We start from the raw sequence: 23304 nt of genomic DNA on the forward strand, positions 1-23304 counted from the left end.
CTGCTGATAGACCTGTTCCCACTAATTTCCTTGCATTGGAAGTGTTGACTGTGTGACTGTAAGACATGTAGCATAGATACACTGAGCTGTTGGAAAATGTATTATTTTTTTGGTGGGTTACTTTTTGTCTAGAACAGGAAGCTGTATGGTTCAGCTTGGGGCTGCACAGTTTCTGTGTCCTGTAGCAGAGGTGGTGGAGAGTGTGCTGGAGATGGAGGAATGAGGGTGATGAGACACTGGCACAGGCTGCCCAGAGAGGTGGTAGAAGCCCCATCCCTGCAAGTATTCAAGGTCAGGCTGGATGGGGCTGTGAGCAACCTGATCTGGTTGAAGATGTCCCTGCTCACTGCAGGGGTTGGACTAGGTGACCTTGAAAGGTCGCTTCCAACCCAAACCATTCTGTGATAAGAGCAGGGCTCCTCCGTTGGCAGTGGCCCACAGTTACGCAGTCATGGGGGACCTGGAGCTCCGCAGTAAGAGTGGTACATGGGACAGCTTTTCCTCCTTCTCTTTTTCCTTTTCTGCTTGTTTGCTGCAGGACTATGTGAGTGTAAAAGAGGCATGAGTAGATTTCCTTTGGTTTAGTGGGTTTTTTAAATATGTGGTTTATTGCCCTTCAGTACACGAGGAAGTAAGAGGGTTCTCTGCCATTTGAATGAGTTAAGCTTCGTGCTGCTGCTAACTAACGGGTCCATCTTGCGCCACAAGCAACGTAACGTAGGTTGTAAAACAATTCCTGTAGTTTTACAGTATCAATCCCAGTGTGCAACATAGAAAAAAGCATCAATCGCATAAGTACCCTACTATATCACAGTTACCAGATTGACTCCCGAGAAGAAGATCCAACCTGATAGATTAATACATGGAAAGTTAGTTTAAAAACAGGGTTTATGTATTGTCTCCTGTCCCCAAGACCACCTTCCTCTCCCTGCCCATTCGGATACAGCCACAGCAGCACAAATACACACCTGGTTTGCAGCCTCAGATCAGTGAGTGTCTGGCACGTCTGGGCTTTATCTGTATTGGGTTGTCCTAAATACATCTGTTGACATGAAAGACTGTGTCTGAATTTCATGCAAAAGCGTGTTTTTACATTTGTCTTTGTGTTGCTCAGTGTCACAGTTAATTTGACTTTGAGGCTCTGAATGAGTAGGTACAAGTTAATTAGATTTGTGTTCTGTTGGCGGTTGCATGTAATTCTCCCTCAGAACCACCACCTCCAGCAGAAGGATGGAAATTACCAGCTCCACGTCTTGTTCACCTTAAGGTCAATGAAGTTATCTCTTTAGCCTGTTGGAGTAGCAGCGGTGGAGGGATTTTCAGGGAAAGAAACAACCTTTTCAGTCTTCGTGTACTTCAGGGCTTTTGCAAATAGCAAGGATGATTGCTGGGCAGAGATGTCTTTGTGGCTGGAGTGTGGGCGTAGATTTGAATCCTTTAGGAGAGGTATTGTGGGTATTGTCTAGCTAGCAGTTGGGGCTGGCAATATTAATTTTAAAGAAGACCTCAAGTCAGATTTTTAAAGGCTTCATTTTATTTGGTATTTCAGTAAAGATGAGGCCAGACTAAGGTCTCCTTTGCAGTGGCGCAACCCCAAACATGGATTGGGGTTTTCATACTGGTACCTGAATGCACAGTTTTGATCGCTCTTTTAAAATGTTGAATCAGTTACCCTCCATGCTATGTTCCTCGAGAAACTCTACTTTTCTAGTACAGTCAGTTAGGACAGTGGTTTGTATGTGGTACTATTTTACCTACTCAGAATCAGGAATTCTTGTTAATGTACTGGCACAGATGGCTCACCTGATAACTACAGAAAAAGTATTAAAAGGGAAGTAAAGTTACCATTCATGTGACTAAGCTAATGTTCCAAACAATTGTATTTTAAGGGGGCTATATCACAAGTTGTGTCTGCTTTATGAAGTTGTTAAAATAAACCTTAGTAAATTAATCCTCCCAGTACCTGTGAGATTAATGAGTTTTATTCTGGATGAAGAAACTGAGACAAAAAGTTGTATCACTTTTTTAGTTTTGAGGTATAAATTTAAGCTACTAAATGCTGTATTTTGCTGGTAGTTGAGGGTCTAGTCAGACGTGATCAGGTATCAGTGGGAATATTCCTCTTGACCTTTGTGAAAATGGGACCAATTTCTAGACTGGAGGAGAAGCGACTGAATGTCCTTTATCTTCTCTGCTCCCCTTATGAGACTGCCCGGCCATCCTGAAATGATTGCCCCAGACTGTTTTCTTTAGAGAGAGTTAGGTTAGTCAAACTGTGCTATAAATAATACCAAGTGAGTTAATGGCTGGTTCCCTGGCAGCAACTCTGGATTTCACACCTTTTAAGTGTACATGTATTTGCTCCTTACAGTTGGCAAAAGCTTGACCATGAGCAACTAGAGCTCGCGAAGACAAATTTAGAGAGAGTTCACACTGAGTTCATGTATGGTCTTAATTTCGGTGACCAATTTGTATCATCAGCATAGCCCTAGGTAGAAATTCTTGGTTCTTTTTCTCCTGGTGACTCATTTTTCCTGGGTTTCATCTCTTTCTGTCCTATCCCATCCTTGGTGGTGCTGCAGTGATGTCTCTGCTCATAGGTACCGCAGTCCTATTTCAGTATATCCTTTCCCACTCTGCTACCTCAGCTATCTAAGGTTTTTCAGAGACAATTTTTCTCCTGTTCTGGGAGATGAGTGGTGACTTTCTGGCTGACCTCCAGCTGTGGTGAGGTGCCCTCTGGGGTCCCTCCCAGGAGAGTGCACTTTCAGCCGTCAACTAGATGAGAGTGAAGCAGAGGAGTAAGGAAGGATGGTGACCTCAGTCTGGAGGTTTTTCTCCTCCCAGAAGTATTTAGTTCATTTGCCATATATTTCCATACTGTGAAAAGCTATTGTAACTTTGGAACTCTTAAAAATTTTATTCTGGGACTTTCTATCTTGATACCAAATCTCAAACAGTTGGCAACTCTTAAAATTTGGTTTTCCATTGTATTTGGCCTTGTGTGGTGTCTTGATACAGAATGAATGAGGATCGTGTCCTCATGTCAGCAGGATTAATTGAGTCCCAAAATAGAGCTGCTGTTGCCAAATGGTGGTTTTTGTCAAGTTTGGAAAACCTCTGACCTTGTTTGACAGCATTTGTTGCCTTACAGAACCAACACTTTTCTTAAGAGCTTGTGACTAATTATTTTAAAGAGCAGAGTTACTCAGCAGGACATGCTCACACCTGGATGGATGGACAGACAGTCCTGTGTGTGGGGTGATGGGAATGTTTACCAGTGGCAGTATTTCTCTTGGGCTTGGCTTTTATTTTCAGTTCTGGATAATCTATGAAATTTTAACTGCGCAGGAGCAAATATAGTGCCTTTTGCATCTGCTTTAACTTGAAATAAATGAGGTATATTATTTGCAAACTACTCGGCACGCAAGATTGCACCCAAAACTCCCTGGAAATGTGTTATGTGCACTGCATTACAGCTCCTCTTAATTTCATTGCATTGGTGTTGCTGCAGGTTTTCTGATTTACCCCACATGACCATGGATTTCTGCTAGTCTGAGGCCAGACCCTGATTTAGGCTGCAATATTTGAGGATTTGGTTTGAAAAAAAAGAAAAAAAAAAAAAAAGAAATTTATTAAGCAAGATCCGATTTGCTGTTTTACTGTGTTCTTATCGCAGCCAGTGTGTGCAAGATCCTCTCCCTTTGACCTTCAAGTCCTGTGTCATCGCTAGAGACTGCGAAACATCTGAGTGGTCCTCGTGGAGCGCCTGCTCGCGGACCTGCGGCTGGAGAGATCTCACCCCGGGCTTTCGGAGCCGGCGTCGCAGCGTGCGGAGCGTGGCAGTGGGTGCTGGAAAGCAATGCCCGGAGCTGGAAGAGAGGGAAGCGTGTAGCGTGGGAGGAAAAGAGCTGCTGCAGCCTTGTCCCAGGTAGAGCAAGTGCTTTCAGCCCGGTTTTCTGAAGTAAAGAAGCAAAGAAACTTCTTTTTGATGCTTGTCTTGTGCAAAGCAAAGCTTCTTCGCTCAGTGTCTCTGTATGGAGAGGGTCGCATGTCATGCTTACTCTCTGTGTCTAAAAGATCATTGATTTGATCATTGTTAACTATGATTAGCGCTATTATTTACTGTTAGTAATATTCTTGTAATTGTTGCTATTATCGTTATTGCTGTTATGATAATTACACTTACATATATAAATAAATTTCAATTACACCTGCTACAGCTTATATTTTCATATTTAAAAAATTGAGAGCAGATATTCTTGTTCTCTGAAGGGGCTTTCATACTGATTACTGTTGCGGAGAATTTCCTCAGCTGCACAGAGACTGGGCAGATCTCCATGGCTGTGCTTTTATTAGCTTTGAAATTGTAATTTTTCCGTAAGATTTAATAATTCCCCTTCATGTCCCCATAAAAAAAATCCCATTCCTCCTTAAGGAAAATTGGAACTGATTAGACCTAATAGCTTGGACTTTACTCGGCTTCCCTCTGGGTACTTCTTGAAATGGGAAACTTTGTAGTCCCTGAGTGCTTACTTGGTTTATGGTAATCTTTGTTCTGGAAGAAGGTGAGGATCTCGCCTTTCTGGTCTTCAAATCCATGCCCTTGTGCTTGGCCAGGCTAGTATAGGGGGTTGCTAGTTTGCTTTGTAAAGAAAAGAAAATATTACTTAATTTTTCATGTGACATGTTCTGAGATTGACTGTAAAATGCTTCAAGATTGATAAACTTTTATATGCATGCAGAGAAATCTCCCTGTCTGTGAATGAGTGTGTTTAATAGGAGGTCTGTTCAGTGCTCAAGTCATGAATTTCTGGGGCTTTGCCAGGTACTGCCAAAACCTTTGATAAAGCCTTTGCAAGATACATTTCTTAGGAAGGCGTAACCTGTAAAAGTGTCTCTATATTGTTGAGTTCATTCAAAATCAAATGCTGATCATTTTTATGCACCCTGCTAGCAGAAGAGAGGAGGTATAAAAAAAATTTCTCTTGCCTGATTACATCCTACGAAAAGGCTCTTACAGAGTGATTTTTCACTCCTGCCCAAACGCACATCAATTTCAAAGACAATAGATTAACACATTGTCTTGCTGATTTTCTATAGGAGTGTGGGTGCAGGTGACACCTGATTGGGGTGAACCAGCTGGTATTTAATCAGGGAGTGAACAGACATGTGTCTGTCCCTAGATTCCTCAGGTCATTGACTTTTTGACATTGCACCATATTAAAGTACAAATGATTATAGCTTGCTTGGTGTAGAGCCAGGAGAGCCCAAAAAGTGAGAACCTGCATAACACTGATAAGTTTCTTGTGGTGCTGCTCTTGATACAGAAGGAAACCTGTTATTCTTTCAGTATATTGCTATTATGCCCCAGTTTTCATGAGCCTATTAACTTTTAAACCGTCCCCATCCTGTGACATCTGCACACCTTCAGTTCTTCAGGCAGCGCCTCTGGTGAAGTATCTGTGTGAGCTAGGATAAACTGCCTAATGAGCTAGCCCAGAAAAATAACATTAGACTTACAGGTTAATAGAGCCACTTAAGTAAAAATATTGAAGGAAAAAAAAAAAATCTACCTGGTATTTAGTTAATTGTTATTTCTAGGGATGTAATATCTCGAAATGCAAGGGGTAGGCTGTGACCTTCTCATACTACACAGTGTTGAGGAGAATTTTACAGTAGCACCTGGTTAGTAGACTTGTATTCGGCTATTCAATTCTGCAGAAACAAGCAGGAACTACAAGCTGTAACATCGCAGTGTGTGTTCTGAGTCTGCCAGGTGTAAGGCTATGGGGGCCAGAATTTTGTATTAATGAACAGTAGTCAAACATTCTAAAGTAAATTATTTAAGTGTCAGCAGCTGGTAGAGGATGTTATAGGTCCATGTTATAGTTTACAGCCTGGTGATTTTGTGATGGTGTTTGGGAATTGGTGACCGAGGTACTGGAAGTACTTCAGATATAGAGGGATGTAGCGTTAATCCCTGTGAAGGAATATAAGAAGTCTTTGATGCTCCTGTTCTCCTTATTTGAGTATATTCTCTTTGCAGTGTAATACCTAGAAAGATTATGCTTTTTTTTCCTCTTAAATATATGCCATCTCATCTGTGGCTTTGCTGGGGCTTAAGAAACCGTTATCTTTTCTTTCTTCCCCTTACAAGAAGATGAAGAATTTAAGGAGATTCAGTATTAGCAATAAAAGACTCTCTCCTTCATTTGTCAGGTCTCAAGACAAACTGTTTGTTCTTTCTTTCTGGCCTGTGTTTGCCTAATCAGATTAGTCTTAAAATCTTTTAAGATGAGTCCGATTTACTTTCCCAGTTCCTGGAAATCTCTCTCTGCTATTTTTTGGTTGATTTTAAGACAAGTTGGCTTTCCTTTAGCTTTATTCTTTGGGCAAGAATTTTCCGAAGCACGTTCCAGGCATGGCAAAGAAAATGGGTGAGGACATAGACCAGAAAGTGGCCACAGCTCTGAGCAGGAGAAGGAAGGTGATTCTTTAGAGGCTGTATTTTAATGCAGGGACAGATAGCACCCCATGATGGAATGAAGGTCCATATTGTGTACTGCAACCACCAACACAGAAAAGCAGCAGCTCAAGAGGTGGCGCTTGCAGCATTGTACTCAGCAGGGAGAGATGGGTGAAGTTACATTCCAGACTCCGAAAAGGATCCAGAGGGGGGAAAAATACCTTTATCTTCAAAACTGTTTTGTTAAATATTACCTCTATCTCCATGGCAAGGCTACAAGTTAAAGGTCCCATCCCAGGCCCATGACAATCAGTGTAAATTTGCTCTTAAATGGGAAGGCCTTTTAATTTTATGACTGAACTTTACAATAACTTCTTTAATCAATAGTTTAAATGCAAGAAAATAAAACACTTTAACTGCATGTACAACTCCAGAGCTTTGTGCTTTGTTTTACTTTTGGTTATTTGTTCTGAAGGGATTAGATTAAGCACTTAAAAAGCTTAAATACGCAGGAGGTGATTCTACTTTTTTTTATTGTGATATAAATTTGGGATAGTTCAATTAAAGTGAATGGGTATATACAGGTATAAAGCTTGTGGAAGCGCTAAGAGCATAAGTCCTATAGACTAAAGAGACCGAGAGGTTACTATAAATCGGAAAGATATTGAGTACTTGTTTGTTGCACAGCTGTCACTGAATCATCAGCTTTAAAACAATGTCTTATATCATATTTATCCTTGATGTGTAGCTTTCATGTTCACTGTGAATAGATAGATTTTCCAGAATTATGATTATGTCTTTAAATCTTTCATTTTGGTTGTGGTTGCTATGTTACAAGACAGGGTTTTAGAAAAAAGAAAACCAACCCTCTGCTTTATTGGAAATTCAAAGCTTTTCAGAAGTTAAATGATGGAAAATGGGAAAGTTTTAAGAACCAATTTTTTCAAAAGGCTTAAGGTAACTGCTTAGATATGGGTGTGATGGTATCACTTTGTAAGTGAGGCCCGTTATGTATCCCAATTAAAGATAAGGCATTACTGTGAAATAGGAAAGACTTGTAAAGAAATGCAGTGAACTGTGTTGGAAGGCTGCTGGAGTGACACTTTTGTGGTAGCAATGTCACTCTTCAGCCCTTTCACCTTCACTGGTCTTGGGCATGCAGAGATGACCTCCATTCAGCTGGACAGCTTTGTTTTCTCCCCTCGGATCAGGAACTATCCATGGTGAAGCTTTGGTTCTCCAGCTGTGCCATTGGACACTTCTGTGGCCACAGTTGAGTGTCACAACGTGAGAGAACACTTTGCCTTGATAGTAACAGAAACCCTTAGCTGACTCTGTTTAGCAGAGAAATTTGGAGTGCTGCTTATGAAGTAGAAAGCTGTTCAGCTTTACCAACCAAGTTCCCTCCTACATCACAGAGTGACAGAATGGTCAGGGTTGGAAGAGACCTCTGGAGATCATCTAGTCCAACCCCCCTGCTGAAGCAGGTACATCTAGAGCAGGTTGCACAGGAAGGCATCCAGGTGGGTTTTGAACATCTCCAGAGAAGGAGACTTCACACCCTCTCTGGGCAGCCTGTCCCAGGGCTCCAGCACCCTCACAGGAAAGAAGTTTTTTCCTCATCTTCAGATGGAACTTCCTGTGTTCTAGTTTGTGCCCGTTGCCCCTTGTCCTGTCACTGGGCACCACTGAAAAGATTCTGGCCCCATCCTCCTGTCACCCACCCTGTTGATATTTATGAGCGTTGATAAGATCCCCTTTCAGTCTCCTCTTCTCTAGGCTAAACAGACCCGGGTCTCTCAGCCTTTCCTCATCAAAGAGATGCTCCAGTGCCTTCATCATCTTTGTAGCCTCCACTGGCCTCTCTCCAGTGCTTCAGATACCCCAAGCATTTACTGTATTGGTTCTAAATTAGTAGTTTTTGCTTGCCTATTTTTTTTAAGCAGACTGGTATAACTGGCTTTGGATTCAGGTCCCCATTTAGGACACAATCTAGCTAACCCTCTAACCTTTGGCAATGGGATCTGTCAGTCTTTGGAAGTAGCTAGACCTCCTGTAACTCAAAAAGTATTGTCAAAAAGTGGAACAAGCCTATTGGGAAGCCAAAGGGAAAGGCTGAGATTTTTTTAGCTACAGTAAGAGGTCTGTAGATAAACATGGGTCACAGCTAGGACTGTAACTATACTAAGTTTGCATCAATCTAACTAGATATTGGTAGGAGTTAAAATGAGATGTTAAATCTGTTGATGTTTGAAATTGTTGTCACCAACAGGTTTTGACATAGGGATTACAAGAGTATGCTGGAGCCGACCAGCTATGATGATCCATATGTATAGTGTCCCTTCCACTTCCTCAGTTATCACACTCTTCACTCTCTGAGGCTGGAAAACAAGGTGGCTGGATGGTATGGACCCCTTAGCTTTACGCTGGTACAGTGCATCTCTGGTATGGTCTGCTCTAACAACAGAATGTCCAGAGTGGCTTTGGTTACCTTTGTTCAATTGAAGAAATTACAGTTATGTGGTAAAACCACTGTGGATATTGATAGTAATTTGCAAGTACTGGCTTGAGGTTGCCCAAGTTAGGAAAAAACAAAACAACTCGGTTGTTTGGAGCCAGTGGTCTTTATTCTTTACTAATGGCTATTAACAAGCTTCTGATTAAATTTAAGTAGAGATTATGCAATCAGTTTCTCTTTGTTAAGTAATGATAATCCTCATTGTCTTTAGTCCAGTCCATAGATGGGCAAACTTATCCCAGTTATTGGCCAGGCTATTTAAATCCCTGCAAAGAGTCTGGCTCAAAGCTGTGCGAGGTCACTGCGTCTGTCTGGAAAGGTCTTGCATCAGGATTCCCACTCAGTGGGACAGCAATCCCTTGGATACGTTTCTGGTGTAGTGGGCTTGTTGATGGCCATGAAATGTGTACTTTTTAACTAACTAATGTTGAGGGGTTAGGATTTGTTACTGGAAAACTCCGGACAGCTGAGGGCATGTCCAGCTGGGAAAAAGCAAGATGGGCTGATGGGGCTGAGGCTTGAAGGTGCTCACAGCAAAGCAGGCACTGGCTGGAACACCCGATTGATATTCATTAAAGACTACTCTGTGGTGTAGCACAGTATCCAGTTAAAATATCTAAAGGGATTATTATTATTTTTTTTTTAGATTCAAGGTCTGATGAAGTTTAATTATCTCTGAGCTCAGATTTAGTTATTTTGCATAATTTTAATCACCAATGGCCTAATTTTCCTAGGTTTTAACTCCCACAGCTCATGCTGAATAGGAGAAGCAGGTGCTCACATCTCTGGAAATGAGTCTTTAGGATCCAGAGTTCACAGCTGACTGCCTAAGCCAGATAATAATTTTTTCTTTAGTCAATTATTGTTTTAAGAAATACTTCCGTGAGACAACTATTTCCATATTTACAACAGAAGAAGTTAAAAGGACATTGATGTGTTCTGAGGCATTTATTTGTTTTTCATTTAATTTTGAGACACATGTTTCCTTGCCATAGCTGTAGTCAAGAATGGATGCCCTCGATGGAGAATACACAGAATTCCAACGCGGAAGGCTTTTTCTGGAGAGGAGAGAGCATTTATCTTGAGGACAAAAGGAAAAGATTATTTTATGTAGTTTACATTGCACAGAAGCAAAAAAGATTGTAACAAAAAAGTCAACTATGAAATTTAGAGGTACAAAGGAATAAAGAAGCAGAAGTACGAACAGATTGGTTATAAAAACAATATTGCTTAAGATTTGTGTTTGGGAAGCTGAAGAAAGACTTCAGGCTCTTATTTACTCCTCTGATACTGTGACCTGTGAAGCAAAATGAATTATGCCTGTGAAAATTGTTGTATTAGAAATATGCTCTTCATTTTCAGACATGATGGGGAAATAATTTTTGCTTTCCACTGATACACAGTACTGTTTTCCTTATAGTTTTAAGAAGTTTTTCCTAGCATTTAAACTGGTACACACCAATCACCATTGTCTGTACAGCATCCACATATCTGTGCCCAAGAACGTTATCCTTCCCTGAAAACCATTAATGCTCTGTAGGTGTGATCTGAATATAGAATGAAAGTATTTTTATCTAGAGCTTGCTGTATATCACAACTTCTGGAAACCAAAAGGAGTGAACTGAGTTACTTTAGCCAATCCCTTGAAGAAATTGGTAGTGCCCTAGGCGTTTATAAAGCTGTCACCTGCAGCAAAGCCAACCGGTGCTTGGAGCTCTGTTGACGTATGTAGGGTTTTAGCTATCGAGTGCATTTCGGAGTGAGGTGTTCAGCTCTTGGCAGAGCGAGGTGCTTTATTGGTTTGAGCCACATATTTGAAAACTAGTTTTTGCACTTAATCGAACCTCTTAATCTTCATTCCTTCTTTACACCCCGCTGAAAGGGTTTGTCAGCATGATTTAATGTTTCAGAACACTTTGGAGATTAGTGCTATGTAAAAAATTCTACACAAGTGCTCCAGACAAAAACCAAACACTTAACCTTTGTAAATTTAACATTCAAAATGTTTCAAAACTTTCCCTGTTTTGAACTGGGAAGTGCTGCTATAAAGATTAAACCAATTGTATTTTGTCATCCAATAAAGTACCACTCCCTCACCCATAGTCTTTTAAAAAACTGTTTTACCTGGTCTCTTTTATTTCCAAGGTTTGCCTGGAGGACTTCTGAATGGACACCTTGCCAAGTGTCTCTCCTCCTTGACCAGCAGGACCCTCATCACCACAAGCACGTAGTCCTTTGTGGAGGAGGCGTACAAACCCGAGAGGTCTACTGTGCCCAAATCACAGTAGAACCTGGGACACACCAACTGAAGGGAGGTATGTGCGTAGCGTCATTCGGAATTGTCTGGCCCAAGGAGAGCTGAGTAAGAGAAATGGGAAGGTAACGTGCACTCATTAGTAGACTTTGGCTAGCTAATACCCCCATTTTGTCCGTGCTTACATAGGGAGGTGTTACTCGGTGTTGGAGGAGCAGGAGAGCATGGTCCTCAGGGTCCTGAGGAACTGCCGGCAGCCACAGCCTTCTAGGGTGAACTGATGCCAGTTCTGTAGGTTTTTGTTGTTGAGGGGTTTCAAAGGATGAAGGAACTAAATTTTGCTTGGAGTTGAGTTTTCTTTTTATCTCATATCAAGTAGCCCAGCTCCTTGGTAGCTGAATCCATTTACATTTATCTGTGGTTTTAGTCCTGATTTAGAGTATAAAAAGAGATGTCACACTCCATTCTGGATATGGCTTTAGCCTCTGCTTCAGATTGGTACACAGTCTTTCTTGTGATTTGAAAGGGAAAGCAAAAACAATATTGTCACAACTTGTGAGCAGACAGATGGTTTTTGGAATCTGGAAGTGAGTTATTTTTCTTTTAGAAGAATAGGGAGTAGATACAGATGCATGATCAATAATTCATCTTAGGCTGTTTTGTTTACTCTATGTAGTGCTATTGTGGAATATGTTTTTGAGCAGAGATGTAAGATAATAAGAAAACAATATCATATCTTAGATTTATTTGCTTACAAAGGCAAAGCAAATGTTTCCTGGACGCCCACTGTGTTCCTGGCATCCTGCACAGACTGAGATTATAGAAAACCAGACCCATTTTAATCTCTAGTCAGTTCATGCGTAGTTGCTGCTTCACCACTCCCAAACATCTGGCACTACCTTGTTCTCCCAGCACAACCATCCTCTGTTGTCCTGCACAAATACATGATGCACATGATTTTCAAAGTAAGCAAAGAGCTGTTGACAGGCGTGTAACATTTTTTTCACTGCCTTCATCCTTCTGATGACTTCTGTGGTCCTTGCAATCACTGTAGGGAAAAAAAAGATGAGCAGCAAGCTTTAACGGACTTCATTCACACTTCTTTATTCTTTCTCAGTATTGTGAATTAACTCTGGAAGGTTAGAGGAGCGCATCTGAAACCCTTACACCAACATAATTCATAACAGAATTTGTGCTATATATTCAGGGTGTGGTCACCTACAGGTTTTTTCCTTGTTCAAAGTTCATTTCAACTTAAAAACTGCAAGCCCTCCCCTCAGCAAAAAGAGAATGCTGGGGTACCCCGTCCTTGCTTTTACTTTTTTTCTAACCATTTACTTTTTAAAAACAAAAAATATTCATACAGGCAACTAAAAAAACAAACGTGCAGAGCAGTTATACAAGGTATAAATTGTTAGTGATGTTCCAAGGCAGTAGTGAAGATTTGCAGTAGTTCTTAGAAAGTGAGAACCCCATCTACTGTCAACATAGTCGCATGCAAATAGGAAGAAGGAAAACCTTCCCTATAATCCCTCCCTGTCCAGTAATATTCACTGTCTCTCGATTACAAGCTGATCAATTTTTATTCCTTGAATAAATAAGGAATGACATCTCTTCTGACCTCTCTTCTGGCCATCTGAACTGACAGAATACTTTTATTCATCACTAGGGCATCTCATATTTTATTGTACCAGTTTTTCAGCCATGGGGAGAAGATAGGGAAGTTAATCCTTCTATGTATAAGCAAATATAGAGTCTAATTGCTGCCGTCAAAAGCACAGTCATTTTTCTTTCTTCACCTCTTGAGTGTCCCTAAAGGGATCATTCAGGAATCAAACAAGCGAGTCTAATAGGATATTACCATCCATCACAGTTGTTATTCTTCTGGTTACCTCCAATGAGAATTTGGACCTAGGCAAGTTGTGAAAGAAGGTTTTGTCCCATGGTCTTTACAGCAGCATTTTTGGGTAAAGTATGTCAAATCCTAGCTGGAGACAGGTACCATCTGTGATGTATTTATACATATTGCTCAGAGCTCTTTTATCCCCCAAGGATATCTCTCTCATTTTTCATTTGCTTAGTCTTCCCATCTATTTCTTCTTTTATTAAAATGTGTGTATTTAGAAACGGAGTCCCTGTTTCCTTGAGTCCCTATACATCAGTTATTCAGAAGGTTAATTCTGCTGAAATGTTTCTGTATTTTGATTATAAAATTCCAACTTGAAGGTACTAGAAATGGAAAACTTTCACTCAGGTATTAATTTCAGAAATGCATTGATAAGATGCCATATCTTTCTCCCCCAAGAGGTGACCTAACTAAGAAATCTGTGCCTTGATCCATCCTTGATGGAATTATGTATTTGTTAGGCCTTAAGGAGGAGTTCCATACTTTTAACATGGATGATGAGTATTGGGAGGCAGAAGGTCTTCCAGTCTTTGAAGTTCTTTGTAATAATCTTGTGTTCTGAGACTCTTACATCTAGATGAAGCTGGCAGGGAATGCTTGGTAAATGTGTGAAGCGTTGTATCATTCAGATACCTGTATTTCTGTGTAAGTAGATAAGCCAATTCACAGGCACCTCAGTTAAGAGACTGCGCTATTTTTAATGTTCTGTCCAAGGAATCTACATCTCTCTTCAGTTGTGGGGCGTTGGTTAATTTAGACTGAACTTTAACATAATTAGCTTTAAACAGAGCCTTGTGTTTTTTCTTCAAGTATCTCATTGAATTTTAACACATTTAAATTCATACTGCTGAATTTTCACAGAGAGGTGGTCATCTAATACTTCAAGTTTATAATTTTCTTTTGATATCCAGAGGTGGAAGCAGCAAATCTACATGTTTAAAATTATGTTGCTTTTAAAGAGGAGACAAATTTTGCACAAAAAGTTGCATAGAATATGCAAGTGAGCTGCTTGTGGTACAGCCCTGATCTGTCCTATCTGAATCCTTCATCTCTGGATACTCCCTGATCCCTGTGTCTGGACGTCCTGTGTCTGGAAAAAACTGTAGACATGGTGATGGTTACCCTTCTTCATACCTCTTTTTTAATGTAAATCTGTTCACCCATATGGAAACTCTTTTAATTAAAACAACAAAATAGACATTTGGTAAAAGTATGGAAGAATATTTTGCAATGATGTTTATGAAATCTCTTCCCTTGTTTGGCAATACCACTCTCCTCTCAATCACAATATTTAAGTCCAATAATATGGGAATTAAAATTCCTCATAGAGCCTGGGGATGGTGTCTTTGTTTATGTTCAGTTAATAAAGATATGAGGTTCCTACATTTAATCTTCTTCCTCAGGAATTTTTTAGCTTCTCTCCTGAAGGCCAGGGAGTATCCTTGTGTTTTCTAATTAAATTTTGCTTTTTGGATTTATCTAGAGACTATATTTATCTTTATCAGTAGTCTGGGGGATGGCATCCTTTATAAAATTACCCAGGATCATCTCCTCTCTTCTCTGTACTAGTTACCTACTGTCCCTAGTGACTGGGACTGCTGTTCTCTCCATATTTTCTGGAGCTTTCTAACTAGGGATCTGCCTGTCCTGTCGTCCTTCTGTAAAATTTGTGCCTTATATATCTTGACGTTTTTTCTTTTTCACTTGTTTGAATAAGATCCAATTTACCTCTCACTTTCAGAATTTCCCTATAATGGTTTTTGGAGCCTGTCTGCTCAAGTTTTAATTATAGGACTGAAAAGACCTTTGTGAAATGCTGTTATTCCTTGAATCTTCTTTACTGTTTACCCAGCATAGTAAACTTAGCTAATAAAGTGTATATCTTATTATCATCTCACCAGCAAATCATTGCAGTTCCATATCTTCTTAATCTTTATTATTTTCCATCTGAAAAAACACATTGAATTCTCATACCTGTGCAAGGTTCTAAAGCTTTGTTTACAATTTTTTTGTTTAATGAGTGTCTCCATCATATTTGCCTCTATATATTTATTTTTATTTGATCTTGAATTTCAGTAGTGGGTATGTGCAGTAGTTGTGCCTTCATTATTCTTACAGAAATCTATTACTTTTAAGCCCCTCTTTCCATTGAGAGATATTCAGCCTTTACCTGAGAATAAACATAATTTCTTGACTTAACTTATTCCGCTGTAGTTCCCCAGCCTAGAACCATTTTTGCTTTCTTTTTAGGATACAATGCCAATACAATACCTGGTTCATCTTACATCAGATTTTTTTAATAAACTTGTGTGTCACCAGCTGTGGCAGCAAAAACTCCTTTAATCTGTTTACAATTCAAGACTTAGCAAATACTCAGGTACCTTTTCAGTTCTAATGGTTCCTTTCTGATCCATCCCCATGTGTATTCCCTTATGTACTTTTTGTGTTACAAGCCACCTCACTGACAGAATCCCCACATGGTCTGAAAGTGAAAGTGTTCCCCTGCGCTTTCATCTAAGTCCTACTTATATGAGTCTCAAAATGATAATTTTATGGCCTTTATCTTTTCTTGTTTTCCACTCCCTTCTCCCTCCTTCTGATAGACAGAAATGTCTAATCCTTTCTTATCTGATAAGTAAACTTTTCAGACTATTCTTAATTCCCATATGGGAGATGTTTTGGCACTTTATTTTATTTTCCAGAAATTAGTTGCACAGAGATGAATTTGAGGCCTCCTTTCATTCATATCTTGTATTATTCTATATTTATTCTCATCCCTTTCTTTCTGCACTTTTGTCTTTTTTTTTAGCTCCAAAATACGCAGTTTTGCCTTTTTTTTGCTGTATGCTCTATTTCCTAATGAAGGTGCCACTTTTTTCCTTTGTTCTGCTTTGAACTGTGATCTCCCAATGCATGTCTTTGGGGGGATTAGTGTTTCAAATTGGTACATGTGGCATCAGTTCAATAAGCTATGGAAGTAGTTTCAGGAAGACAGAAATACCAACAAAGAGTCCTATTTGAATGTGCCGTTGTCCCCTTGGGTGCTAGTTGTCCTGTGAGCCACCACGTCTGACTCTTTAGAGATATTAAGTTGATTGTGCAGGTTGATGTCATGAATGGCTGCTACCATCCTGTGTATTTATTGGGAAAAGACTGCATTGATGGAGATAAGCTGCTCGTAGGAGTTAGTGCAGGATATGCACTGTTGGAATGAATATGAACTCTGTATGGAATATGAGCCCTATATTAAATGCACACTGTTGTTTTTACAAATTTATGCTGGTGAAGCTGCAGGAATGAGAAGATTGATTTGCTCTACGGAAATTAGAATTTAGGGACTTTGATGTTTAAATCCTGTTGTCCTTGTCTGGTTTATGAAATTGAAAAGGAATTGGTTAGAATATATCAGTAAGGAGACAACTTGACTAGGACCATAGCGGGGAGAAAACTGGTGGTCAGTGGTGGTGTGAAACAAGCTTTGTTCAACCAGCTCGAGGTGCAGCCACACGAGCATCCAGCCTATGGCTCAGTTGACTCCATTCACAGAAACCATGTTCTCAGATGGAAACAAAAGCCCCCAAGAATCCCTCTCATCCCAAACTAGTTATCTATCATTGGGATGACCAAACTGTCTTAAAAAGATGAAATACACCTCTGAAGTGTAAAATAGATTCAGGCAAGCCTGTATCAGATTTATATTGCTGGGATGCCGAGTTATTGATCTGTAAGCTCACCAAATGCTGAGCAGAATTTATGAGATACAACTTACATAATGGAAAAATAAATATGTAACAGCTGGCTTCTTCAGGGGAAGCCCTTTAGAAGCAAGAAGAGATATTATTTTATTCAGATCGTTGTGGTGCTTGACAGTAGTGTTAAAATGTGTATTTCAAAAATTTTAGTTCGAATCCATTAGGGAAAAACATTTTCCCTAATGCCTTTTAGAGGTGTAGTATTTTCAGTTCTTTCATGTCTAGAAACTAATTAAAGTAAAATGAAGAGAATAATGTATAAAAAGACTTGACAGTGAAAGAAATGTGTCTTCTTAAAAGATGCCTTATAAAGAACATGCCTTTTTTTGTCAACAAACTATTTGATATGACCATGAAATATTTATCTCTTTATAAATACTTTTATTTATACAGCTGACTTTGATATACAGCAAATAATATGCTGCCCAGTCAGTTCACTTGAGATACTGTGTTTTAGTTCAGGGTTTTTGAAAGCTAAGATTTTAATTACATTTGTATTTTTGTCATTATTTCCTGCCACTGGAACTGGATTAATTTTATTCACAACTGGTGATTTGTTCTGAGTAATTTTGTCCCGTTGTTTTGAGGATGGAGAACTGCATTGTGTTCAAACAATAATGTTGAGTCAGATGAAAAAATAAATGGATTTGTATGTACAAGGCTGCACCACAAACTAGGACAGTAAGGAGAGATAACGAAGCCAGTGGTGGCTGGTCTGGTCCTGGAACAGGACACATTTGAGATAAATCAAGTTTGTAAACTGGAGTCAGCTCTGCTTTCAGGGTCCAAGCTGCCATGGCCATGCCATGAGTGGGCTAGCTTAACATGTCACTGGTGTAGCTTTGGGCCACCTGTACTGTGTCCCAGTATCATAGACACATCCATAGTTGTGGTTTTCTTGTGGTACCAGGACTCCTGTGGTGATGTGGCACTCACAGAACAGGTTTCTGCTCCTTGGGGCTTCTTCCTGTTGAGTTAAACACTAAACTTAGTGATGGGCAAAGTTCAAACTCTGATGAAGCTTTCGTGGAACATATCCCCACCTTTGGGTTTTCTTCCCTGCTTTCCTTGTGGCTTCTCTCACCCTCTCTGGTGGCTGGTCCCAGTGACTTTCAGCATCTGGTGACCTTTTCTGGACAACAGCCAGCAAGGTTGAAGTGTTCTGGAGAATCCTCTTTTTCCTTCCTATCACTGCACTCACTGGCATCCCAGCATCCCTGTTGCCTCCACTGTTTTTCCTGGACACACTTAGTGACTTGTCACCTCTGGTCTGCTCAGTCGTGTGCCAGTGGGAAGCCCATGTTCACTCTAAATTTTTGTCAGATTGTAGAATCATAGAATATCTCGTGTTGGAAGCGACCCATAAGGATCATTGAGTCCAACTGGAGCTGCTGTTTCTGTCAATAATCTCTACAAATTTTGTAGTGAAACAATCCAATATCCCTGTTGGGATGAGGATCCTGTTGTACAACAGAGGATATAGACACAGGGAAACTTTCTATTCCATGAAGTGCTAATAGTCTGTGTCACTTCAATAAAATTACAAGAATCTTTATTGTTCCAAAATACGTTAAACTGTTGTTGCTCTTGGCAATCTGCTATTAACCCTCTTTCATGCTGTGATTCGCCTTCTATTCATACTTTATTTCTTGTCTATTACATAGATTTTAATTGAAAAAAAGGACTTCAACTTTGTGCCTTGTGGCTTCAAAACTAATTGATTCTTCTTAAAAGCATAAAGGCACCTTTTCCATCGGGCATGGGGTGTATTACACTTTAACGGAGGGATGCACTGGACTAGGGTTGGCACCATTTCCAGGCTAGTTAAATTACATCCACCACTTCTCCTTTGTTTAATCTTTATTTATTATAGTTTTTTTATTATTAAAACAAGTCTTTCAAGTTACAGAAATTACTTACAAATGTTGTGCTGGCTTTATGTTTTACACATGTAGGTGTTTTTATAACATAACTCATTCCTGTGTGATTTTCTCGAGTAATTTCCCTTTGTATTGACCCAAGTGTCTTTGGTCTGTAAGTCCTGGCAAACGCAGTAAGAACTTTTACAAAGATATGCCATCCCTTTCTTGTACCCTGGCAATCATTAATTTGGCTTAATTTTGCCAAAAGATGTGGTAAATATCTGGATTTATTGCCTTGAGAACTGAATAGTAGTTAAAATATGGCTACACCAGTATGTAAGAGACAGCCCTGATATTCTTTGTGTGAATTCCCAGATATGTTAGTGAAATTTAGAAATGTCTTCATTTTGGTGTTAATATAAAAAATACTTGTTTTTCATTGTGAAAGGGAAATTAATTTAAGGTCCAGGGGAAAAAAAATAAAGAATTATTTACCTCCTGAGGAGTGAAAAACTAAATTTGAAAGGAATCATTGCAACCAAATACTGTCTGAAACATTTCTCCCTCTGTCTGGTCATCATTGCTTTTTAACATAGTGTTGGTATGTATGCCTGCAAGTATGTGTCCATATTCTCTGATAATTTATTTATTGGCTTAAAATTACATTATGGAAATAATCATATCGGAGCTGATTTCCTCTTCCACTCTTCCCCCTAAATCACTACCTCAGTAAAAATATATAAGGAAACAAGATACTTTAGAACCCAATTTATTATCTCCTGCTGGTAGCAATAACCTGAAAATAACAGCAAATAGTAAAATTCAAACGTGAGGCAGACACTGGTGCTGGGAACAGCTGTAGTCGCATTTCCAAAGGATAGATCCAATATAACAGCTATAGAAATGTGCAATGTTTCAGAGGCTCCCAGTTTAGTACTTGATTGCTTTTTCAAGTTTGTTCTATACATTGAGAAGAACACAGGATTTTAAAAGGTACAAACAAGCATAATAAATAAGCTGCTGCTTGGAGATATTGCCTCCCCCTCTCACCCTTCTCTTCCCTGGCTTCTGCCTTTCCCTTTCCCCACAAAGAGTGCCTAATATTTTTCCAAGGAAAATAATTACACAAAACCCACTTTTTTTTTTTTCTATATGAATGTAGGAAAAAGCTGTTACAAAGTCAATTATTGAGCAAAATCAAGAGGCTGTCCAGTAGTGTAAAGACAGTCCTAGCAGCTGTGTTCATTTATCACAGCATACTGCGAGGTTTTTTTTTCCTGAAAGGGGCATCCCCAGCCAGGCTATCTGTGCCTTTTTGGAGGCTGCAGTGTGTGAGAATTTTGGCATTTAAAAGGTTCAAAGGAAAAAAAGTCACCTTATAGTTCATTAAAAAAAAAAAAAAAAAGAAAAAAGAAAAAAAGTATTTAGTAGAGTATGAAAGAATAGCAATATAAAATCACATCAACGTTTTAAATAAAACTGATGGAAATCAGGGTTGTCAATCACATGGCTGAAGAAGGGATGAAACTCTTATAGAGGACCCCACTGGTCCATCCAGTGACTCTGGCTATCGTGAAATAGAAAATGTGGCTCTTTATACCCATCTGGTTTTGGAAAAGGATGGTATGGTATATACATTTATCAGTGCAGCTTATTTCTTTTTGTTCTTGTCTTATTCTTGAAGACTTTCAGTGGAGGATTGTAGTCAGTGTAGAGTGAGTATTAACGGGCACACACCTAAAATATGTTTAGATATTTGATTAAAATAGCCTGTGTATTTTTTACATTTTACAGAATATATAGAATTACTTAAGGAAGTGAATAAACAAGCAGTCTTATTCTAGGATGTTGGTCCTGGGAAAAGAGCTCCAGTGCTAGAATGAAACAGGGCATCAGCCTCTGGGAGGAAGAGGAGGAGGAAGGTGGTTGGCAGGGAAGGGAAGGCAGGGATTTCCTCCAAAACAGGAAGGAGTCTTCCATGAGTCTGGGATGGCTGGTAGTTTCTGCCTACAAACAAAAACTTTCCCCTTTAACTTTTTGTAATATTTTTTTGTTTTGTTTTTCTTTTATCCAGACTCAGTTTAAAATACCCTTGGCACCACTGCTGGTAGGTGGTTAGTTTTCAAGGCAGGAGAACCAACCTGCTTTATCTAGTGACTTCCACATTTAAATAGTTAAATTGCAATATATAAACAATCTAAAAATCAGTGAGGGGGAAAGAGCCGTTGCTAATGATGATGCCTTGAGTTAGGGCAGAGTAGGACTGGACTTTATTCCTTGAGTTGACCATCTGCACTCAATTTTATTTCCTTTCATTGCTTCAAGTGAACTCTCAAAAAATGATACAGTTTTGCAAAGCTTGATGCTGAAAGGCAGGTTAATCCATGCATGAAACTTCTTGGTAAAATAAATACTCTTATCCTTAAAACTCTAATATTTATCTCATTTTGTCTGTCACTTCACTTGCAGGGTCTCCAGAAAAGGTCTGTTTATGTTACCGTTCAGGTGAATTGGATTTATGCCACCTTGTTGTAATCTTTAAATGAACATGTCAAAGACCTTACAATGTCTCAGAAATCATTCACAAGATGATCTTTTTTACTGACATATTATCTTTCAGGTTAGAATTAAATTACAGCTGTTGTTTAATCCTGTTATTCTGATGAGCTGGAATCATAAGCACGGATATTGGTCTTAAGTCTCAGCTTCAGGATGTGCAAATCAAAATTTACTGGGATTTTCAGCACTGAAGTCTTGTGTTTAAAAAAAAATAAATTGTGCTTTTCTTCAAATGATTCATTGTAAAGAAAATGGTAAAATATAAGATAAATAAAAGATTACTCACATATTGGTCGTATTTTTATAAATTCTTTTCAAGTCAATTCTGTGCATGGAAGCAAAGGAAAATACACATTAAAAATAAAAATGAGGATAAATCAAATTCAGTAGCTATAAAAATTAATGAAGTCTTGGTAATACCATGGCAGAGTAAACTCAAACAAGCCTTTGCCTTTTGAAAGACTGCTTTGATATTGATTTATCTAAATAGGCAGCCAAATTCAGCCCATAATGTAATTAAAATGCAATATCATATAATGACTCAAAAGATAGATTTAAGAGTCTTTCCCCTTCTTTTCCTTCCTCTGCCTGCCCCAAATAAAAAGGCGAGAGAAATTAATTGAAACTAGAAATCTCTTATGATAAATGAAAATATGAAGGGAATCAGCTTTCAAATTTTTTGTCAGTATCAACTAAAGTGATACTTGGCAGAGTTTGGGGTTGGCTCATCTCTTGGATGAACAGGTTTGGAAATCCTTGCCTGCCTTGTGTGCAGGTATATGTCTTGCTGCCCAGGAGAGATGCTTTCTGCATATGTCTCCATAGAAGAAACCAACAGCTCTGCTCCATTTTATTGAAAGTAGATGAAGAAAATTCAAAAGTCTGGACCTTGTCTCTGTGATCTAGAGGTGGCAGTGTCCCTGAAGGGGATGGGTATGGGGACATTCCCCCATGCTCAGGCTTTTTTCACCTGCCTCTGCCTGGTTCCCAGTTGCAGCATGAGCATTTCGGATTCTCTTCTTAGGTGTCTTTCTCTCCAGTGTGGTGTAAAGGGATCTCCTTGAGCATAAATGTGGGGATTAGATTCCAGTTTGTTGCTCCAGCATTGTAGAAAATCAGCATTGAATTTATTATTAAATCACCTGTTTACTATTAACCATAGTCTTAATTGACCTGCTGAATATGGATTATTTAGATAAAACTTTACGTGCCTTGCTGAACAGAGGATTAACTTCTTACTCTGGGAGATAAGACCCTAAAAAAGCACAGGATTTTGGTGCATTCTGGAAAACTAAGGCCAGCAGTAAACTCCAGAGCTCTGTGTGTTGGTCAGGGCAAAGTTACAGCCCTCCTTTTCTTGTTTTCTTTTTTTTTCTTTTTTTTTTTCTCAGTTACTAGACCAGTTGATGGGAAGCTATGCCTGGGTCCTGCTCCCTCTGCCTCCCAGCTGTGTCACCTGCCGTGCCCCTCTGAGTGCGCAGTGTCTGCCTGGTCGGCCTGGGGCCCCTGCCTTCCCGAGGACTGCCGGGACCACCACGGGAGAAGAGGTAATGGTTGCTCTTACATATTGCTTTGGTGGCATTGGGGGATCTAAAGAGGGTAATGGAATATTGTGATAAGATTGCAAAAGCAATAGTGTCCAATTCTACATTGGGAGCTTAATGTATTTTTTTTTTAATTAATCTAACATAGGATGAAGCGCTTAAATGTTCATACAGAAGTGGAATATGACATTTAAAAGCTTTTTGCAGTTATTATTGTGAGAACAAAAACAAAACCCCAAGATTTTCAGCCTGATTCAGATTCTTTTATCTTGCACTGAACTTGTAGAACAGTAGGATTTCTTGGGATAGCAGCTACCAACCTCCATAGTGCCGGACCATCCCTCAGATCCTCCTCAGGAGTCCTGCTGCTTGGATTTGAGGGCAGTGCTTGGGTAAGGTTGAAGAGTGTCAGGACTGACGTGTATGCCTCCTGCCATCTT

At 39.5% G+C, this 23304-nt stretch overlaps 1 protein-coding gene across 1 annotated transcript in view; it reads left to right on the top strand.

The window, feature by feature from the left end:
- THSD7B (thrombospondin type 1 domain containing 7B) overlaps positions 1–23304 on the top strand; it is a gene marked incomplete at its 3' end in the record, with an annotated part of 130907 nt that overhangs the window by 62785 nt on the left and 44818 nt on the right. The window contains exons 3-5 of the mRNA XM_010162709.1: positions 3680–3931; positions 11133–11302; positions 22712–22867. Coding sequence (XP_010161011.1) covers positions 3680–3931; positions 11133–11302; positions 22712–22867 — 578 coding nt within the window. The remainder of the gene's footprint in view (positions 1–3679; positions 3932–11132; positions 11303–22711; positions 22868–23304) is intronic.

Source organism: Antrostomus carolinensis, unplaced genomic scaffold (genome assembly GCF_000700745.2).
Source record: "Antrostomus carolinensis isolate BGI_N321 unplaced genomic scaffold, ASM70074v2 scaffold17842, whole genome shotgun sequence".
NCBI lineage: Eukaryota > Metazoa > Chordata > Aves > Caprimulgiformes > Caprimulgidae > Antrostomus > Antrostomus carolinensis.